Here is an 18,632-nt window from a genome sequence, read left to right as displayed (position 1 = left end):
CAAGTCCCCCCCCTCCCACGAGGCCGGTTGTTGGCAGGAACACCCCCCATGCAGCTAAGAATAACCACCGAGGCTACCATGTTGGTGTTGTCCCTCTCCATTCTGCTGTGTTTCACAGGGTTTATTTGTTCAGCGACAGGAAACTGTGAAGGTTAGACAGCATGGTGTGAGCAGGAGTTGTTTCCTTTCTGGCTATGGTTTTTTTTTTTTATTACACTATATTCTGTTGTTTTTTAAGTTCTGATGTCAATAACAAGTTCTTGTCCACATTAGCGTTGCATGCCTGTGCCCTCAGCACGTGTGGACCAAACTGGGGTGCAACCTGGCTGCTAAATAGTTTTCCAATGATTTGGATCAGAATGTAGTAGAACTTGTATTAGTGGAAGTTAATCTAAATCTCATTCCACACTCTGAAAAAAACTCCTCCACAGGTCAAAGTTCTGTCCTGTTTTTACTTAAGTAAAAGTGCTGTCAGCAAAATGAAGCCTTGTATCCAAAGTGAAAGTACTTTTTAGTGCAGTAAAATGATCCCTGTCAGTGTTTTCTTATCATATCGGATGTAAAGTTGTGCTAAATTTAACTTTTATATTTTGTGGAGTGGTTTAATCTACAGCAATGCATCCTGGTCTATTAGATCATTATATGTTTGTGTCGCTGTCAGGTTCTCTTGAGCACTGCTGATGGATTTTCCTGCTGATCCGAGAGAGTTTGAAATAGTTTATTCAACTTAAGAGGGATTTTTCTACAACTATAAATACTTCACCAAATTTGGAGATACCTGGTTTTCAGGAAGGGTATAAAAATGTGTAATCTGAAAGGTAACTAGTGACATAAACCAAATATAGTGGAGAGATATACTGGAGTAGAAGTGCAAAGTTACATAAAATGGAATTACTCAAGTGTACAAGTACCTCAGATTTGTAACCAAGTAAGTTATAGCCTTTAGGATATAGAGTCAATGATTTTCCAGCACTGCAAACTAAGAAAAAGTAAATGAAGAGATGATTATTTCTTTCATTGCCGGCCACAGGGTGCAAACCCCCCCTATGACACGCAACACTACCTCTAAAACAGGTCCACACACTAGCCAGCCACTGCAGCACATGGCTATACGACACCATGCAAACAATGTAACTACCTACATGTAGTAGCCTGCTCGCCTCTGCTAACAGTGAACTGGTCTGCAGTGTGTGCGGGCTTCCTCCACAGACTGTATGGCAGCGTGACCTCAGCCCACAGAGAACTCAGTCCTGCCCTGGTGGAGGAAGAGCTGGCCGCGGCCTGTGCTGTCGCCCACGGGAAGGAGGCAAGGCTGGTGAGAGCACGGATACAACGGACACAGCATTAAGACAAAAACTACCAATTCTAAACCTTGATTTATTGGCTCTTAACTGTGGTCCATGAAAGGACACAGCAGCTTGTTTTGATGGCAGATGTATGTTTGTAAAAGAAACACAGACTGTATGAAAACCAAACTGATTTTATTGAATTATTTCCATTTTAGCCACACTTGAATCGGTGCATCTGTGTTCTCAAGGCGTCAGATCTGACTGTTGCGGTGTTTTTACAGTCTGCTCGATACAGACAGCCACTGCACAGGCAGTACAGATACACTGCTCACAAAAAGTTAGGGATATTCGACTTTCAGGTGAAATGCTACAGTGATATTATATCATGAAAGTAGGGCATTTAAGTAGAAGCATGCAATGGTCATTTTATTCATCTTAAACTATTTATTGAAAGAAAATCTAACAACAGTGGTAGGTATACCACAACAAAACATGTTCAGTGTCTCAATAAATTGGGATGTGGCCAAAGGACGTCCACTCCTCTCCTTTCTGTGACTCTTCCAGTCTCTGTATCACTGTTCCAACCTCCTGATGACACTCTGTGACCCTCTAAGCTCAGTGAACACCTCCGTCTGAGGACTTCCTGTTTGAAGCCTCCAGTGTTGAGGTGCTGCTGATCAACTGTTAGGTGTCGTCTTGGTCTCATGATGTCAGAATGTGAACAGCAGGATGAGGAGGACTGTTTAAATACCAATTCTAACTGAAGCAGGAAATGTATTGGTGGATTCATGGATCAAACCTGTGGTGAATGTTGCTGTTAAGCTTCTTGTTAGAGAACAGCAACTGGTGCAGAAAGTACTGAGACACTGAACAGTTGGACATGTGCATTCAAAGGTTTAGAGAAGGTCACATTAAGTTCACCTGGAAAGGTTAGAATGCATTTTAGGTTCATCCTGAAACTTCACCTGAAAGCTGAACATCCCTAACTTTTAGTGAGTAGTGTAACTACTTGTACTACAGAATCACACACATTTGCAGTTTGATCATTTGAATTCAGTTAAATCCACACAGTTCGGTATATACTTTGCACACGCGATGACCATGTCATCCAAATGATTGATTCTAACTTTTTATTGATATTTTCTGGATAAAATTCAATCAAATTCAAAAGCGTGAATGCTGCATGAGAGTTGGGGATCAACATAATCAATGAATAATAATAGTTCTGTGTAAAAATGCATTGTATAATTCAGTTTAGGCAGGAGCTCTATGGAAGAAGTGTAAGGATGTTTAACACTACATAGGCCTTGAGTCACAGACTGTCAGTGTCTTCATCATTGACGAACAGCTTTCCATGTCATACACGAGCTGATCAAAAGTATGTTTATGTGCTGTCCTAGTGTTACTACATAGGAGCCAGCAGTGATGCAGCATCCAGTGTCACAGCATCAGTGTCTCGACCTCTGGCCTCCCATGTCCCCGTTGAGAAGATCTGCCAGCGCCTCAGTAGCAGAGACACACAGATCTGTCAGCTCAGATATGGTAAAGTGACTTCAAATACACAACAGAGACTAGCCCTTCATTTATGTGTGTGTGTGTGTGTGTGTGTGTGTGTGGCTGGACACACGACTCACGTCTGTGTTTTGTGCTTTTCTGCAGAGCCTCAGCTGAAGGATCTGAGCAGCGATGGGCTCAGAAAGCTTAGGGTCGCGGAGCTAAGGAATATTTTGGCGTCGTGGGGAGAGGAGTGTCGGGGCTGCGTGGAGAAACATGAGTTTGTCAGCCTCATCCAAGAGAAAGCACCGCTGCACGCTCACAGCATGGAACTCTGAGCAGTGATCGGTGCCTCGTGTTGACCAGCACAGGCCTTGGTTAATGCATTTTAAATTCAAAATGCCAACATGGAAAGTGCAATCGATTTTGAGGGTGCTGTGGACGGACGCTGGAGTGCAAAAATGAAAGAGCTGATTCTTATTTTAAACCGGTGCAAGTTCTCTCTAAGCTCCAAACTGTTATTCATCCCTCTCATCATTTGAGTTTGTATGTTACAAGAAGGGATGGCTTTGTTATTTTTCAACCTGGTCCCTATTTTTCCACGTTTTTTTTTTAAATGACTGGTAGATACAAAATGCAGCAACTCCCATGTTCCACAAGTTAAAATGAGTGTTTTTGTCAATGGAGTCTGGTGACTTTGAAGAGAGCGATGCACAAAACAGATCTTCCAGGTATATCTCTGCAGATGTCTACTATCAGTACAGTTTTCTGTACTCAGTGCTACAAACACATTACAGTCAGAACCACAAAAGCTTGAGGTTTAATAGCCGGCCGTACTATATGCATCATATTTAAGTAAGTAACTAGCGTCTGTTGTTGAAATACATTCATCTACAAGGAGGCATACAAAAGCATTAGAATTATTTGGGAATATTAATTGTGGGTTTGTGACTTATTTGTGTAGCTTCAGGTTCTTTTAAAAAAAAAAAAAGAGTTGCTTCAGAATCACCAGCTGTATAACGTTAGCAGTGCATTTTATTTATTGAAAAGGTCCCCTTAAAACCCCCAAAGGCACTATTCTTTATGTTGTGGGAACAAGTTAATCACCTTGTGCACAAGATAATTAACTACGAATTCATATGCATTTCTATGCGCAGACACTGCCTTTGCACCACTTTACATTACATTATAGATTATTGTAATTGTTGCATTAATGTGTAAGCAGCATTTTGATGTAGCCGCTGAGGTGGAGCTCGTTTCAACTGCTTCATACACTGTTGGGGAACTCAAAGGCTCCCACTGTCCATACATAGGTGTTTAGACACAGCAGAGAATGAGAGGAACACATCAGTCAGTACAAATACATTTACAGTAAATTATCTTGTGAACACAAGCTAATTAACTTATTTGCACAAAACAGAAAATAGCACGTTTTGGGACTTTGTACAACCTTGTGAGCAAAGTATTCTCACTTATTTCACTGTTACATCATTACTTTAGATTGAAATCCTTATCAAATTGTTAATAATCCCCACATTGGTGTGCATTCACAAAACTGGCTGTAACCACAGACTGTAGATGAAAAAGTGCAAATGTAAGGAGTGACTTTAGACTTTAGACTTCTTTATTTTGAGTGAGCTGTTTGATGAAGGAAAAACATACATGGAATACATGAACAGCAGCATGACTTTATATAAATAGATTGTAAAATAAAAAGCTTTCAGCCGCTTCCTTTGACAACAATCACTTCAATAAATTCAAATAAACTGTGTTACGCTGCTAGTGATTTTATTTATTTCACTCCTCACTAACATTTTTAACTCCATCCAAGGACACAAAAATGCAGCCAATACATTACATTAGTCTTGTTTTTTCTTTTATAAAAGGAGTATCATGCACTCATTTGTGGCAGCAGTCACCTGCCACACAGGTTCAAAATGCAGCTTCCTGAATTACCGGAAGCCTCATGTGAAAGTGATGAGTGCGTATTTTTTTTTTCTTGCAACACAACGTGTTAAAAACATGCAGAAGGGGACAAACAACAAGTGTGACATTTTTCAGATATGGGGTATATCGTAAAAAGATACAAGCGATCACAACACAAGTTTTGATATTTACAAGTAGGGATTTCGTCAACGCCAGCGCCTGCAATGTAGGTTGAACGGTATTTTCACTGCAACCACATAAACAGGTTTTTGCACATCTTACAAGTTAAAAGAACATAAATTAATACATTTTGAGAATAAGAAAAATAAGAGCTATATCATTGTGCTGGTGTAGAAGCCGTAAGACAGCGTTGCACAGAGAAGCTGGTAATTTCCTGGGGTGCATTGAGCTTATTTCCTCAACACTGCCCCTGTGGTATCTCGGTGACTTCCTGTCAGCCCAGTGGGAGGAGAAGAGCTCAACCCACTTGTTGCCCCAGAGCGTTTTGGTATAACTTCTCTAAAATCACACTAACCCCACTATTGTGACATGACACTATTGCCAGTGGTAAGAAGCTACAGTCAGGCAACAAGGGGCTTTAGGCAAGATTACACAGGCGCCACGTGCTCACTGGCATTCAGCATCATGAACGCAAGTAATCACAAACCGAACAAATCATCAGGTGGAAACACTGAGAGTCAAACCTGATCACACACCAATCAGAACTGCAGGCTCACTAAACTGGGACTAGGGGCATGTCCATGTGCTTTGGAACGATGGATCGTAAAAGCTGCGAGACAACCAAGAGGGCGAGGAAGGAGAAGGAACGAAAAGTAATCTGAGATGAGGCCTCCACCACATGGGAGGACTACGGGTGGAGCGGGACAGCTGGTGCAACAATATGTGCAATACGTCCTGTACAGAATGAGCCCAGTATGCAGAGAGCGGCCCGTCTCTCTGATCGATGTTCTACAGTGATGTGCTGCCACAGAGGTCTCTTTTGGTTTGTTCAAGGTTGTGCTTTTGTCCATTTTCTGCTTTAATATATTTTAGTATTCATATTTATATCTTGTATATCACTGACTTCATGATTAAAGTCGTGTTATTTCAGGGGTTTAAATAATTACCATCTCCATGAAAACATCTTTAGGTGTCACAGTTGCCTTTGTTTGCGCTGTCCCAGGATTCAAATATTCAACAAGTATTGCAGCACTGGAAAGATGGTCTTTTTCATAAAACTGGGCTGAAAGGCACAAATATTTTCAAAAGGGAAAACCTGTAACAACCAAAGGGGACAACACTGCTGTCCTCACTAGGTGGGGGTGCTTGAATCTTGGCCTCTTGCTCCTTCACACGCTGTAATTCCTCCGCACTGGAGTCAGGCTCATAAGTAGCTCAACATGTCTTACCAGAACTGAACCTTTAAAATAGTTTTCTTACAGTATTTAGACAGAAAATGGAGGTGCAGGGAAAAGTCCACCGGATTATGTTTTGGCAGGCAAATGGGCAGGGAGGAAATTAAGACATTGTTCATTTGCATATACTACCCGCATCGCAATGATAGAAACCCAGATGTTTCCCTCGAGTAGGACCAGCTGCTGCAATCCTGTGGCTAGCAGGGGTCCAACAGCATTTCACAGACGAACACACACGTGACAGACCACAGAAAGACGCAGTGAGCTGTGAGAGGAAGTCCGCTCCCTACTGCAGTCCTGTCTCAGAGAACAGTTCCTCTGTGCCAATCAGCCCTCCGTTATAAAGATCCAGCTTGTTCCTCAGCCTCTGCTTGGCCGGGTTCTCCTCCACTCCAATAAAGTCTGCTGAAACACAGGAAAACACAAAAGGAACTGGTTACTTCTATTGGACACACACGATAAACGCAAAAAAGTTTTAGCTTCAACTCTTTAAGTTTATCAAGCACTGCGTTAACAACCAAATGTGGCTGAGCGGCTCTTCAGGTGGGACAGGTGAGCAGGGTCATTATAGATCACTGTGAGAGGATCAACATGCCTCTAAATCATTAGCAAACATGGTTCAAATTTGTTTTGGATATAGGGATATATAAATAAAACTGATTGGACTTGCTTGCTGGACACATGCTTGGCCAATAAGGCTGCTTCTGAGAGAGCACACAGTTGTAGCTATGACAGTGGGCGATGCTTCAAATATGGATGTTGCTAAATTCTAAAACAGGGATGGATCAAACATGTCTTCAACCCAGCAGCACAGACGATGTCTTGAGTGAATTCTTGAGTTATGCTGACTTTTGACCTTTGATCGCCAAAATCTAATCAGTTCACCTTTGAGTCCAAGTTGAAGTTTGAGCCAAATCTAAAGAGACCATCCTGAGATATGCCATTCATCAGAATGGGAAGGATGGGCATCCCAAAAAACAGAATGCCTCTGGCACGCAGCCGTCACTGTTGCTGAGGTATGATTGTGAAAGGGATAACGTGCAATGAGACTGGCATCACTGCAGAACAAACCCTGACGGGGTGACGCAGGACCCCAAATTTAGGCGGTCTGGAATCATTTTGGTCTTGAATCAGCCAAAAAGGGGTTTGTTTCCAATAATGACCGCCTCTCCACGTACATTATCCTGCTTATTACACGGCTTTGTACTAGAGAATCAATAGTTTGACTTGAAATATTCATTGAGAAATATTTTGATCATTTGAAAATGATTTGATTGTTTCCTCTAACAGAATTGCGTTCATACTAAAGGTCTGTTATACAGAAATAATAGACTGCAAAATGCCATAATTGAACAATCAGACTCAAGTATTCAACCAACAAAGCCACGTGATAGCGTCTGTGGTATTCTGAGTATTTCCTCAGACGCAGTGATATATTGGAAGCACCTGGCAGAGTTATAGTTACCCACACAGAGACTCACAGGTTTTTAAAAAAATAATAAAATCTGCTTCTGTAATGTGGATCTGAGTGTTTTAACAGCGCTTACTCTGAGGGCTGCCCGTGTGGTTGGCGGTGAAGCCGTTGGCCCTGCAGTCCTCACAGGCCACACCACTGGTCTCCGCGGGGCAGCTGCACTGCACGGGCCAGCTGCTGTACAGATCCTCAGCAAGAGCGTCCACGTTGTCACTCAGATACGTCACCTCCGACTGGCTGCATTCACATGGCCCTGCCTGCGCCTGAGAACTATGGAGGCTGAGCTGCTCGTCGTGCTCCACAGGTATGGAGGACGGGGGACTCTGGAGGACAGGGGACCCATCGACCAGGCTGCGGGGTTCGTCAGCAGAGGGGCGGCTGGGTGAAGGAAGCAGCTTGCTCAGTGCCAGAATTACCTGAAGACAGTTCAGATTAGTAGCATTTATATCCCGTCAACAGTCACTTGAATGATTCCAGCAGCAGAATAATAATATATACACTACTCACTAAAAGTTAGGGATATTCAGCTTTCAGGTGAAATTTCAGGATGAACCTAAAATGCATTCTAACCTTTCCAGGTGAACTTAATGTGACCTTCTCTAAACCTTTGAATGCACATGTCCAACTGTTCAGTGTTTCAGTACTTTCTGCACCAGCTGCTGTTCTCTAACAAGAAGCTTAACAGCAACATTCACAACAGGTTTGATCCATGAATCCACCAATACATTTCCTGCTTCAGTTAGAATTGGTATTTAAACAGTCCTCCTCATCCTGCTGTTCACATTCTGACATCATGAGACCAAGACGACACCTAACAGTTGATCAGCAGCACCTCAACACTGGAGGCTTCAAACAGGAAGTCCTCAGACGGAGGTGTTCACTGAGCTTAGAGGGTCACAGAGTGTCATCAGGAGGTTGGAACAGTGATACAGAGACTGGAAGAGTCACAGAAAGGAGAGGAGTGGACGTCCTTTGGCCACATCCCAATTTATTGAGACACTGAACATGTTTTGTTGTGGTATACCTACCACTGTTGGTAGATTTTCTTTCAATAAATTGTTTAAAATGAAGAAATGACCATTGCATGCTTCTACTTAAATGTCCTACTTTCATGATATAATATCACTGTAGCATTCACTTTTTACATTTTCCACATATTTCACCTGAAAGTCAAATATCCCTAACTTTTTGTGAGTAGTGTAAGTCAGCAGAACCTACAAGCAACCAAAGATTTTCTATATTTTCTATACCGCTTATCCGTCAGGATCGCAGGGGAGTTGGAGCCTATCCCAGCTGACTTTGGGCGAGAGGCGGGGTCACCCTGAACTGGTCGCCAGCCAATCGCAGGGCCACATACAGAGACAGACAACCTTTCACACTCACACTCACACCTACGGGCAATTTAGAGATACCAATTAACCTAATGTGCATGTCTTTGGATTGTGGGAGGAAGCCGGAGTACCCGGAGAGAACCCACGCTAGCATGGGGAGAACATGCAAACTCCACACAGAAAGACCTCGGGTTCAAACCGGGATTTGAACCCGGGACCTTCTGTTAGAACTTCAACAGTGAAATGAAGTGAACACTAGACACAGACAACATCAGACCTAAACTGCTCACAGCATCCATCAAGTCAAAGCTCATCAACCACGAGTCAGCGGATAGCTGGAGAAAGGTCAAAGAGGACATCTTTGTCCATAATTGATGTGAAAAGCATCAAAAGCTAGGATGTGATCTGTCCGAATAGTTTGTCATATAATGTCACAAAAGGTCAAGAATGAACTTTGAATGCTCACAGTCTCCATGCTCGGCCTGCTGCTGCGGTGGCTCGCGGTGCAGTCCAAGGCCAGATCCAGAAGGCCGAGGGCCACAGCATCTGGCCACTGACCAGCCGCCACATCCAAAAACCGCAGACAGGAGTCCACGCCGCCACCGTCCTCCACCTCGGTAACAAGCAACTCTCTCTGACAGAGCGGACGAACAGGGGGAACAGGGGGAACACAACAAAGTATGTTCAGATAGAGCCCAGGATTAAAAATACCAAAGTCCCTCCAACGTCAGTGTTGACTCACCAGCGGGGTGCGTTCAGCTCCATCCTCCTTAGCTCCAACCTTCCGACCTGTTACTGTTTCCATTATAATCTAGAACAAACAAGAACAAACAAAATGTAATAATGGCAATGAAGAACGGGGGGGGGGGGGGGGTAGTTAAACACATATTCCATGACTCCATATTTAGATGCAAGATACTCTACTTTCAGAATAATTAGAATAATAATAAGAGGTAAATATTGTACTTTTCACTCTACTAAATGTGCTTGAGAGCTGCAGTTATTAACCCTAGAACACCCACGAGATTTTGGTCACGTGATTTTCATTGTGTGTCTATTTTTTTTAAAGGAATTTTTCTTTAATTCCCTAATTTTTCACTAATTTTAGAGCCTTTTTATAGGGCCCCCCCCCCCCCATGATGCCTTTTTTTTTCGTTTTATGAGACCTTGTATAGGGGAAAAGTACTTCAGTTTGCTATGTATTGTTATACCCGACGTTAGTGATGGTGTTACTAACTGTTAGTGTTCTAGGGTTCATTTCTTTAGATAAATAAGATTGTAGATGCAAAAGCTGAGACCACTTTGTAAAATCTGATGCACTGATGCATGTATTGATGGAAATAAATAAAATGATCTCCATCTCCAGCGGCAACAACATTTAAGTGCTGCTTACATGTTAATACACCTAAGATCAAGGTAATCCAGTGATCTTTATAATGATATAACAAGGTACTATTCAGCTTACTTTTACTTTTGATAGTCTGAGTACATTTCTCGGATAACATCTATACTTCAGTAACATTTTGATTGTAGTTCTTGAACTTGTAATGGAGAAACGCTATCCTGTGGTATTGCTACTTTTATGTCAAGCTGCGAAATAATTTTTCTGTTAACTACAGATGAAATGACTACATGTAGTGTGGAAGGTGGTCCTGGCAGAGAATTGCCACCCAACTGCTCAATTCCACTAAGCTCTATGGAAGGCATCAGCGTATTTTAACTCCCTGTTTTGGGTCAATAACCCGCAACATTACTTTTGGCGCACTCTCATTTCCCACCGTACATGACCTGCTCAGCACCAAACAGCAGACAGACACAATTAGAGGCATAGCAGGTCAACATAGTGGAGCATTTTGCAGATAAAAAGCCAGATATTTCCCTCAGGAGGAGGTGGAGACCAAAAACAGAGCTAAACAACAGTGCTGTCTGAGGGCAAACTTTGAATTAGAAGCAGAAGTTAGATGTTTTCCACTTGGGTGTGGGTGTCTAAAATCATGTGTAATCATTAAATGTAACCTGTAATCATTGACGTAAACTGTAATCTTGTAACCTGTTACAATCTGCTAATGCAACCACCCGCTTTACACACAGGATGAAGAAAGTTAGGACAAGATTATAAGATCTTGTCTCAGTCACCATTCCAAAGCTGTAGACATCCACGCTGAAGGACAGCTTCCCGTCTCGGAAGAAGTCCGCAGGGAGGTATCCCGGGTTGCTGTGGGAGCTTGTATCCACAGTCGTGGTACAGTACCGATTGGCTGAATGAGGACGGAGACGAGCCAACCCGAAGTTAGACAGCTTAGGCTGCAGGCCATCATCCAAGAGTATGTTGGCACTGTGCAGGGAAACATTCAGACACTGTGTCAACTTGTTCAGCTTCACAGACAGCAGAGAGACGCAAGACAGGTGGAAGAGAAGGCAGCTTGACTGTGGAGCCTCTGAAGCCCACACGCTGTGGTTTGAGTTTGACTGCGAGCTTCTCACAGCTGTCACTGTCACTTACACCTGCCTGAAGCTGAAGTGAAGGCGATCACCTACACGGCTCATCTACACAGTCACTGGTTCTTTTTTTTCTACTTTTTCAAACATCGAAATTATAGTGGTGTTTCATTCTCAGCGAAACACTCTTGAGCCGTCACTAGAAACCTTTTTGTAAGTTTCATTGACAAAGCTGGATATATACGTACCCGTGAACAAGTCATCTCACCAAAAATCACTGTGTTACCTATTATTTTCTATATATATCTATATATTCCTCATTTTCACTACATTTCTGTGTAAAATTCACCTTTGTTGTTGAAATACATCTTAACTCTGACAGAAATACACTCATCAGCATTGGAGAAGGAAGTGTGCGGACTGGATTATTCAGCCAGCAGCAGTGATTTAGCAATAACTGTGGCTGACGGGTTAGGCGGGGGGGGGCATAGGGATAGTAGCTAAAGATGCCCCTTTGCTCTCTTTGGCTGCAGTACCCCACTGCACCACGTGACAAGTCACATTATTCTATTAGTAGTAATAAGACATTGTCATGGCCTTGCTCTGATTATCACTACACCAAGATGTCACTATTACACCAAATAAAATGGTGCTGTTAAAACAATAACAACGGACTGCTGCTGCCTGCTACTGTCACACTCTTGCACGGGTGTGGTCGTAAAACTGGAACTTCCCAAAGTCACACAGTGTACCTGATAACAGGCACGTCAGCGAAGCGAGTGTGTGTTTGGTGGCTCGTACCTGGAGATGTTGCCACAGATCACCGGGGAGGGCTGGGCTGCGTAGAGGTGATGCAAGGCCTTTGCGATCCCCTTGATGATGGCGAGACGCTCTTGCCAGGACAGAGGACGCTCTTCTTCCTGTACGGCGACAACCATCGTAGATGTGACGCACACATGTCTTTCAAATAGCTTGAAACAGCCAAACTAACTTAAAGTGCTGGAAAAACAGATGAAACGTGGGCATTACAGTAAGGATCAGACATGGCACGGCACAGCACTGCATGGTCTGGAATAGAGGCTGGAGCAGGGTAAATACATCGCTCCGTCCTCAGATCAGCAGCTACCATTAAAAATACACTTTAATATCCTCAAAAGAAAAGCACGCAAAGAATAGCAAATCTTGAGCATCCATAAAGTAAACTACACACTTAACATCAAGTTGGATTTTGTTTCGTGCAACTCTTATTATACAATAACTTCATAAAAAGCTGGTATCTGTGCAGGCAGACTAAAACTTAAGTTCCTTTCAGTACTGTGAAAAATGATTATCTCCTGCTGTCTTTAACAGCCTAAACAGTGCTGAGCTCAGTGCTGGGTAGGCGAGCGTGAGAGAGGGTTCACGTGAGGCCTGTTCCCTTCTCTTGTCATTGGCAGTCAAGGCATTCGGTGTGAGCTGGGGCACGTTAATTGCTGGTGTAGCCGCTTCGTGATAATGAAATCCCCTGGACATAACAACAAAACATCCATAACTACCTGTGTCGTGACATATAAATGGGAGGCTTGTCTCAGGCCGATGTTAATTAACGCTGAGGTTTTATTTAGATCAGGGTTTGAACTCTGTGTGTCATATTGGGCTCATTAACTCCGGCATGGCAGGTCTATCTCTCCAGGGATCCTTTCAGTAAGCGGCAAAATCAAGCACCTTTAGTGGATGCACTGTGATCGAGTGTGCAGTATTACTTGGATCATTCTTTCTCAATGTAAATTTGTGCAAGGTTTGCTCTTTGCTCTCTAATTTCTCTTTTACTTTGTCATAATAAAAGAGAGAGCAAAACCACACTGTGCATTTGCGCACACTGGTCTACCACAAGTTCACTTCCTATTTTCTGACAATGACAACGTTACCTAGCAACTATTTCTCTTCCTTAGTAAACAGGTCACAGACAGAAACGCAGCAGGAGGAACAACATTAGGGGGCAGGCAGATGTTGATAAATCACAGATGTACCTGATGGTGTAGTCTGTGGAAGAGCGACCCGTTGGGGAGGTAAGGATAGACCAGACAGTGGCGGCCCGCTTCAGAAAAACAGCACAGCAAGTCTAAGATATTTGGATGGTGGCATCTGTAACACAGCACAGCACACACAACGCTAAACGTTGGAACACTCTGTCAGATAAAACAGAGAGGTCTTTTGAGGGTGAGGACCGACACGTACAAATGATGAATCTCGGTTTCCGTTCTGAAGGCATCCCACAGCTTCTCACAGGATGCGTCGTTTATCTGAAGAACGACGGAAAGGGAAAACATTTCAGTTAGATGCTCTTTGTGGCAACCACCCCAACACTGACTAGTACAGGAGAACACAGAGTATAGACTGCTTCTACTTTCCGCCTGAAGAAGAGACGCCCAAAGGGAGATTACCTATCAGTGCTGATGGTGAATCTGGAGTGATAAATACCTCAGTGCTGCTATATCGACAGAGAAAACTGAATCATCCAGCTGCAAAATAATAATTCGTCGTAATTTGACGTGCACAGTGACGTAGTCGGGGGCAAGGAAAAACTACAGGTTACTGCAGCTGTGATTTTCAGATTTGAACACTGATCGGTAAGCCATATCAGCCACTGCAATCTTTTTAACTGCATCTTATGGTCTTCATCGGTGAATGTAGTTTGCTCACTGAGGTTTGACTCCAATGAAGCTCTTCCTCTTTGAGCAAACTGAGCGAATTCAATTCCCTAACGAAGAGGCGGACCTCGTTTTAAGATCTTTCCGCGAACAGACTTCGAAAAGGCTATAATGTCGACAAAGTCAGATTTCCATCAAATGTAGCGTGAATGTTTGCTGAATTTCGAGAAAGCAGCACAATAAAATGTCAATGAAAGTGCGTTTGCCATCCACCGCCATTATGTGGTTCTTAGGAATGGGTGGCACTAATTTTCCAGTCAAGTGCCGATAAATCATCTCAGTTTAATTTAAGTTTAATGAAACGAGCAGCTGTCAAACCTGAAACGGTGACGGAGAACGCGGTGGAAAATCTGGCCTTTACGTTGCTAATGGATTATAATAATAATTTTGAACTTTTGGCTTGAACACATCCCAGACAATTACCTGTTTATAAAGCTTCACCACGCATGTCTTACTTCCCATCTGCGCTCTGTACACATCAAACGTGTGACCCTCGGCAATTCTCATTTCATGATGAAAATCTCTGGTTCCCTCTATGATGTCTTGGAAAGTGATGATTTCTGCAGCAGCAGAGTTTTCTGGGAATGCACAGACAGACGGCAAAGACTCCTCACTGCTTCGAAAACCTCACAGGGCAGGTCGTTAATCCAGCCTCACAGTCACAGTGGAAGGGGAAATCCCACCAAAATGAAATTTTACTGATGTATAACAAAAGATATTCAAATCAGTCCACTTAAAAAAAACAGATTCAAATCGCTTGACTTACTGGGACGTAATGCTTCACTTGACGAACTTGCCCCTTTTTCGAAGGTATCCTTATCAGAGAAAACACAGACAGGATGGTCATTTATTCTTTTTACCTCTCTCAGCTCATACAGGCTGCCGTCCAGTCTGAGGAATAAAAAGTTCTACCTCCACTTTAGCTGCAGACGTCTGCCCCGCGGGCTCCGGACTGCTGGGGGGCGAAGGCGGCTCTGCGAATAGAAAGATTGCCCACATATTAAAGCTCCTGTTAAGTTCTATTTGTGGTGATGAGTGGCTCGACATGTTGTGCTGACATCAGACGCGCACCACAAAGAGGAACCAAGAGAGGGCTTTACTCTGCGTGACATCATTTCCCTCCAGCAGTCTTTCAGGCTTGCATTAGAAACAGGTGAAGCGTACAGAACCAGCCTCCACAACAATGACCAATTATTACCAAAAGCAACTTCTGCAATAATTATAATCAACAGTTATAGAATATGGAAGAATGTGAGTGAATTTCACTCACCACCGCACTTTTCCAAGTAAAAAGAGATTAAACCTCGGCTCACTGACTCTAAAATATTCCTCCAAAAAACAGCCATCTAAGCAGACACACATCATGGTCGTCTATGAGTTATAGCGGATTCTCTCAGCACCATGACTATCCTCTCCTAAGTCTTTATGAGTTCTCCTTCACATCTTTCCGTGACCTCATGATGTTTTCTATTAAGCTCAAGGAAGTAGTGGTGAGGCCGTGTTAAGGAACAGACGTGATGTCATTCTTTACTCTTTTGAGACACGTGCCTGTCACGTTACCTCAGAAGGCCCCCGGCCTGCTCCGTCTGCAGGCCGATGGCAGGCCTGTTAGTCACCACAGCAGCGTAGCCTCATCGGCAGATGATGCAAAGCCGATCCATGTTCAGCAGCATGCGAAGGCTCGCAAGACCAAGCAACTAAGCTGTGCGGCCTCATCTGCAGCTAAACCGGTTTTTGACCCTCGCCAGCCCCGTTAGCAGTCCTGTTAGCTTGGATGCCTCCTGTACCCTGGAACAGGCCTTGCTGTTTTATCTACAGACATCAAGTTTACTTCATTCTGCTCACAAGTGATTATAGAGCGTGCTAAGTTTTTATATGGTGCAGGACTCCACCTGCATACTGTCATGCCCTGCTTCTGATTGGTTAGGTTTAGGCATGACACATGGTTAGTCACAAGGTGGTTTCACTTCTTGTATACAGTCTATGATGTTATCACATCCCCACAAACATTTATGACGAGATGACACTTTGAACTCACCTTTAATTGCGCTTGACTGGCCCTGAGCGTGGCCCTGGAAGAGCTGCAGGGCCATGTAGTGGCCCATGTCCCGCAGCACCTCCACCAGGTCCTGCACTCTTGAATTCTGCTGTGCCCAGGACCACAGCAGCTCCCTGGTGGGACTCCGACCGACCGCCTCCGTGCGCTCCAACATGCGAACTTCCAACACGCTGGAGACGATTCGCGCGGCTTTAAGGTCAAGGGACATAAAAAAAAAGACATCAGATCGAGCTTAACGGAGGAAAGAAGTGTGCACCTAATGAGTGAGAACACAGGTTTATGTGTCCCTTTGCTTTGGCCACATAATACAGGTACACCAGGTACAGACTGACAGGCTCATATGAATGACCAGTTTCACTAACCACTAGAATTGTATAATTAATGCATAATGATAATATAATAACATGCATGCAATGAATGGATGATCCAAATGTAGGAATTAGTGAAGCTACAAGAGGTGAATGTAATGGTGGGAAAGTTCATGGTACTTTATGTTGTTGTTTTTGTTTTGGTTGTTCTTCTCCTTAACAGGAGGTGAGATCTTTGTTCATCATCTGGATGACGTAAGACAACAAGTTCAACTTTCTTTGCACACAAGTGAATGGATCAAATCCAGATAATGAAAAAAGACCCTCCCCTGCTCTTAAGGAGAGAAATAACAATAAAAACTGACCAACAGCATCATCGAGTCACGGAAATAAGCGCAGTAAACAAGCAGCGAGGCTTAGACGGCGTAGGCAGACAACTAATTCTAACAAAAGACATCGATGATTAACAATAAAGACAAAAACGAGCTGTTGTTCCGATCGGCTGCTTCTCTCCCCGTCCACATGTCCCTCACCCAGTCCACGCCAGCCCAAAGAGCCGGTCCCGCTGTCCAGGATCTCACAGAGCCTCTCGAAGACCGCCGGGGGGACGTCGTACAGGAAGGTGGAGGAGTCCATGTGAACGTCTCCGTGCGTCTGTGCGCTCTGCGGCAGCAACAGGCGCGTTTGCGCACTTCAGCAGTCCGCTGTTACTCAAACGCGGAAAGTCCCTCCTCCCCCGAGTCAGTGGACAGACGAGCAGCATCTACAATACACCCGTCACGTCACAGTGAGAGGTGGGGGGTGATCATTGAATCACCGCTTCCTCTGGGCCGGAGTGCCCCCCCCCCCCGTCAAAGAGAGGCCCCCACCTTCAACTCTAAAGGTGTTCAGATTAAACTACTTTCTAATAGTTCTAATAACACTGAAGGAAGTATGAGCCAACCTGATTTCTCCACTGGAGGGGCACCCCAGTTTTTATGTCATTACATGGATTTATACACTGTTAAAGTTAGAATCAAATGTTTTTTTTCACCTCTTCTCATGAAATGATTGCGACAATGTGATTTCTTCTTGATAAATAAAGTGGATATCTTCTCAACTTTATTGATCAAACTCTTCCGAACAGATCACAGTGAAACTTAAACCACAATCAACCTTTGCAAACTGTGTATTCAGGCTTGAACTAAACTGGGGGTATTGAACAATGATTCCAACTTTATGAGCAACAGTGTACATCTATCATCTATAGCACTTATCCTTCAGGGGGCAGGGGGCCAATCCCAGCTGGCACTGGGGGAGAGGTGGAGTACGCCAATCAATCACAGGGCCAACACATAGAGACAGACAAGAGTTTATGGTCATTCTCACACAGTTTAGTGACTAATTAACTTAACCTGCATGTCTGTGGACTGTGGGAGGAAGCCGGACCTTTCTGCTGTGAGACATTTCTTCATACCTGCCTAAAACCTTTGCACAGTAGCATGTGTGTGTGTGTGTGTGTGTGTGTGTGTGTGAGAGAGAGAGGTTCTGTGTTGTAACACTTTCTTGCTTTTACATTTGGATACAGAGAAGACGTACTGTTGGACAAAGACTCGTCTAAAAATGTCGGCTTCTTGTGGAGAACTTTGCACCTCTGAGTTTCAAAGGAATATACATCAAATCAAACTGTGAACAGAAATTCCAGTCATATTGGTCGAAACCAAACCAAACATTCTTCCATAGAGATGAAAAGAGAGGGCACACATGACAATTTATTCAACAGCTGTTTTTTTTGTTTGTATTTTTGAGGGCAAAACTCTAATAAATATACCTTACAGTAATGTCTCTATTACTATTAGAAGACATCTCTTTAACTCATCATAAACTCCCGGTGCTGTTTCGCCCCGCCTGACATCTCCATTACTCATATCAAACTGTGAAGCTGTTGGTTTATTTGCAGCAGTTGATGCTTATGCATCACTTATAGGTCAACTGAACTGGAAACTTCTGGAGATGTTACCCATTTCCTTCCAAAAATCAACCTCGAGAAGTTTCCCTCATCGCACCTAGAAGCAAACTTGCATGCAGCGCAATGAAGCAGTGGAAAGCTTGTTTCCCCCACTCCCTGAATATTCAGTTTAAAATATGTCCAATATATTGTAATATATTATTATTGCTGTGGTTTAGGACTTCATGCTGTGGACCTCGGCCTTCTGATGACACATTTA

The 18,632-nt window shown here is 43.5% G+C and overlaps 2 protein-coding genes across 3 annotated transcripts; one reads left to right on the top strand and one right to left on the bottom strand.

Moving 5' to 3' along the window:
- The first annotated feature begins 78 nt into the window (after positions 1-78).
- On the top strand, positions 79-3,880 carry cdnf (cerebral dopamine neurotrophic factor). The gene is made up of 4 exons (XM_070853828.1): positions 79-151; positions 1,188-1,315; positions 2,690-2,831; positions 2,949-3,880. Exons 1-4 carry the CDS (start codon positions 79-81, stop codon positions 3,119-3,121), a joined length of 516 nt encoding a protein of 171 aa, XP_070709929.1. The 3' UTR covers positions 3,122-3,880.
- Positions 3,881-4,412: 532 nt separating this feature from the next.
- On the bottom strand, positions 4,413-17,082 carry irak3 (interleukin-1 receptor-associated kinase 3). Of its 2 annotated transcripts, XM_070853827.1 has the most exons (12): positions 16,959-17,082; positions 16,114-16,306; positions 15,362-15,366; positions 14,482-14,618; positions 13,586-13,650; positions 13,378-13,492; positions 12,170-12,288; positions 11,066-11,264; positions 9,672-9,740; positions 9,396-9,563; positions 7,672-8,014; positions 4,413-6,529 (listed from the first exon to the last, which is right to left on the bottom strand). In XM_070853827.1, the coding sequence occupies exons 1-12, from the start codon at positions 17,059-17,061 to the stop codon at positions 6,411-6,413; spliced, it is 1,635 nt and encodes a 544-aa protein (XP_070709928.1). In that variant the 5' UTR covers positions 17,062-17,082; the 3' UTR covers positions 4,413-6,410. The 2 variants fall into 2 exon arrangements, with proteins under 2 accessions (XP_070709928.1, XP_070709927.1); XM_070853826.1 differs by lacking the exons at positions 15,362-15,366; positions 16,114-16,306; positions 16,959-17,082 and having other exon boundaries at positions 4,413-6,526; positions 14,482-14,630.
- Between the last annotated feature and the right edge of the window lie 1,550 nt (positions 17,083-18,632).

The sequence above is a fragment of the Pempheris klunzingeri genome, chromosome 22 (assembly GCF_042242105.1).
Source record: "Pempheris klunzingeri isolate RE-2024b chromosome 22, fPemKlu1.hap1, whole genome shotgun sequence".
NCBI lineage: Eukaryota > Metazoa > Chordata > Actinopteri > Acropomatiformes > Pempheridae > Pempheris > Pempheris klunzingeri.
Note: the sequence above shows the minus strand (reverse complement) of the source record. Positions and strands in the feature narration are given on the sequence as shown.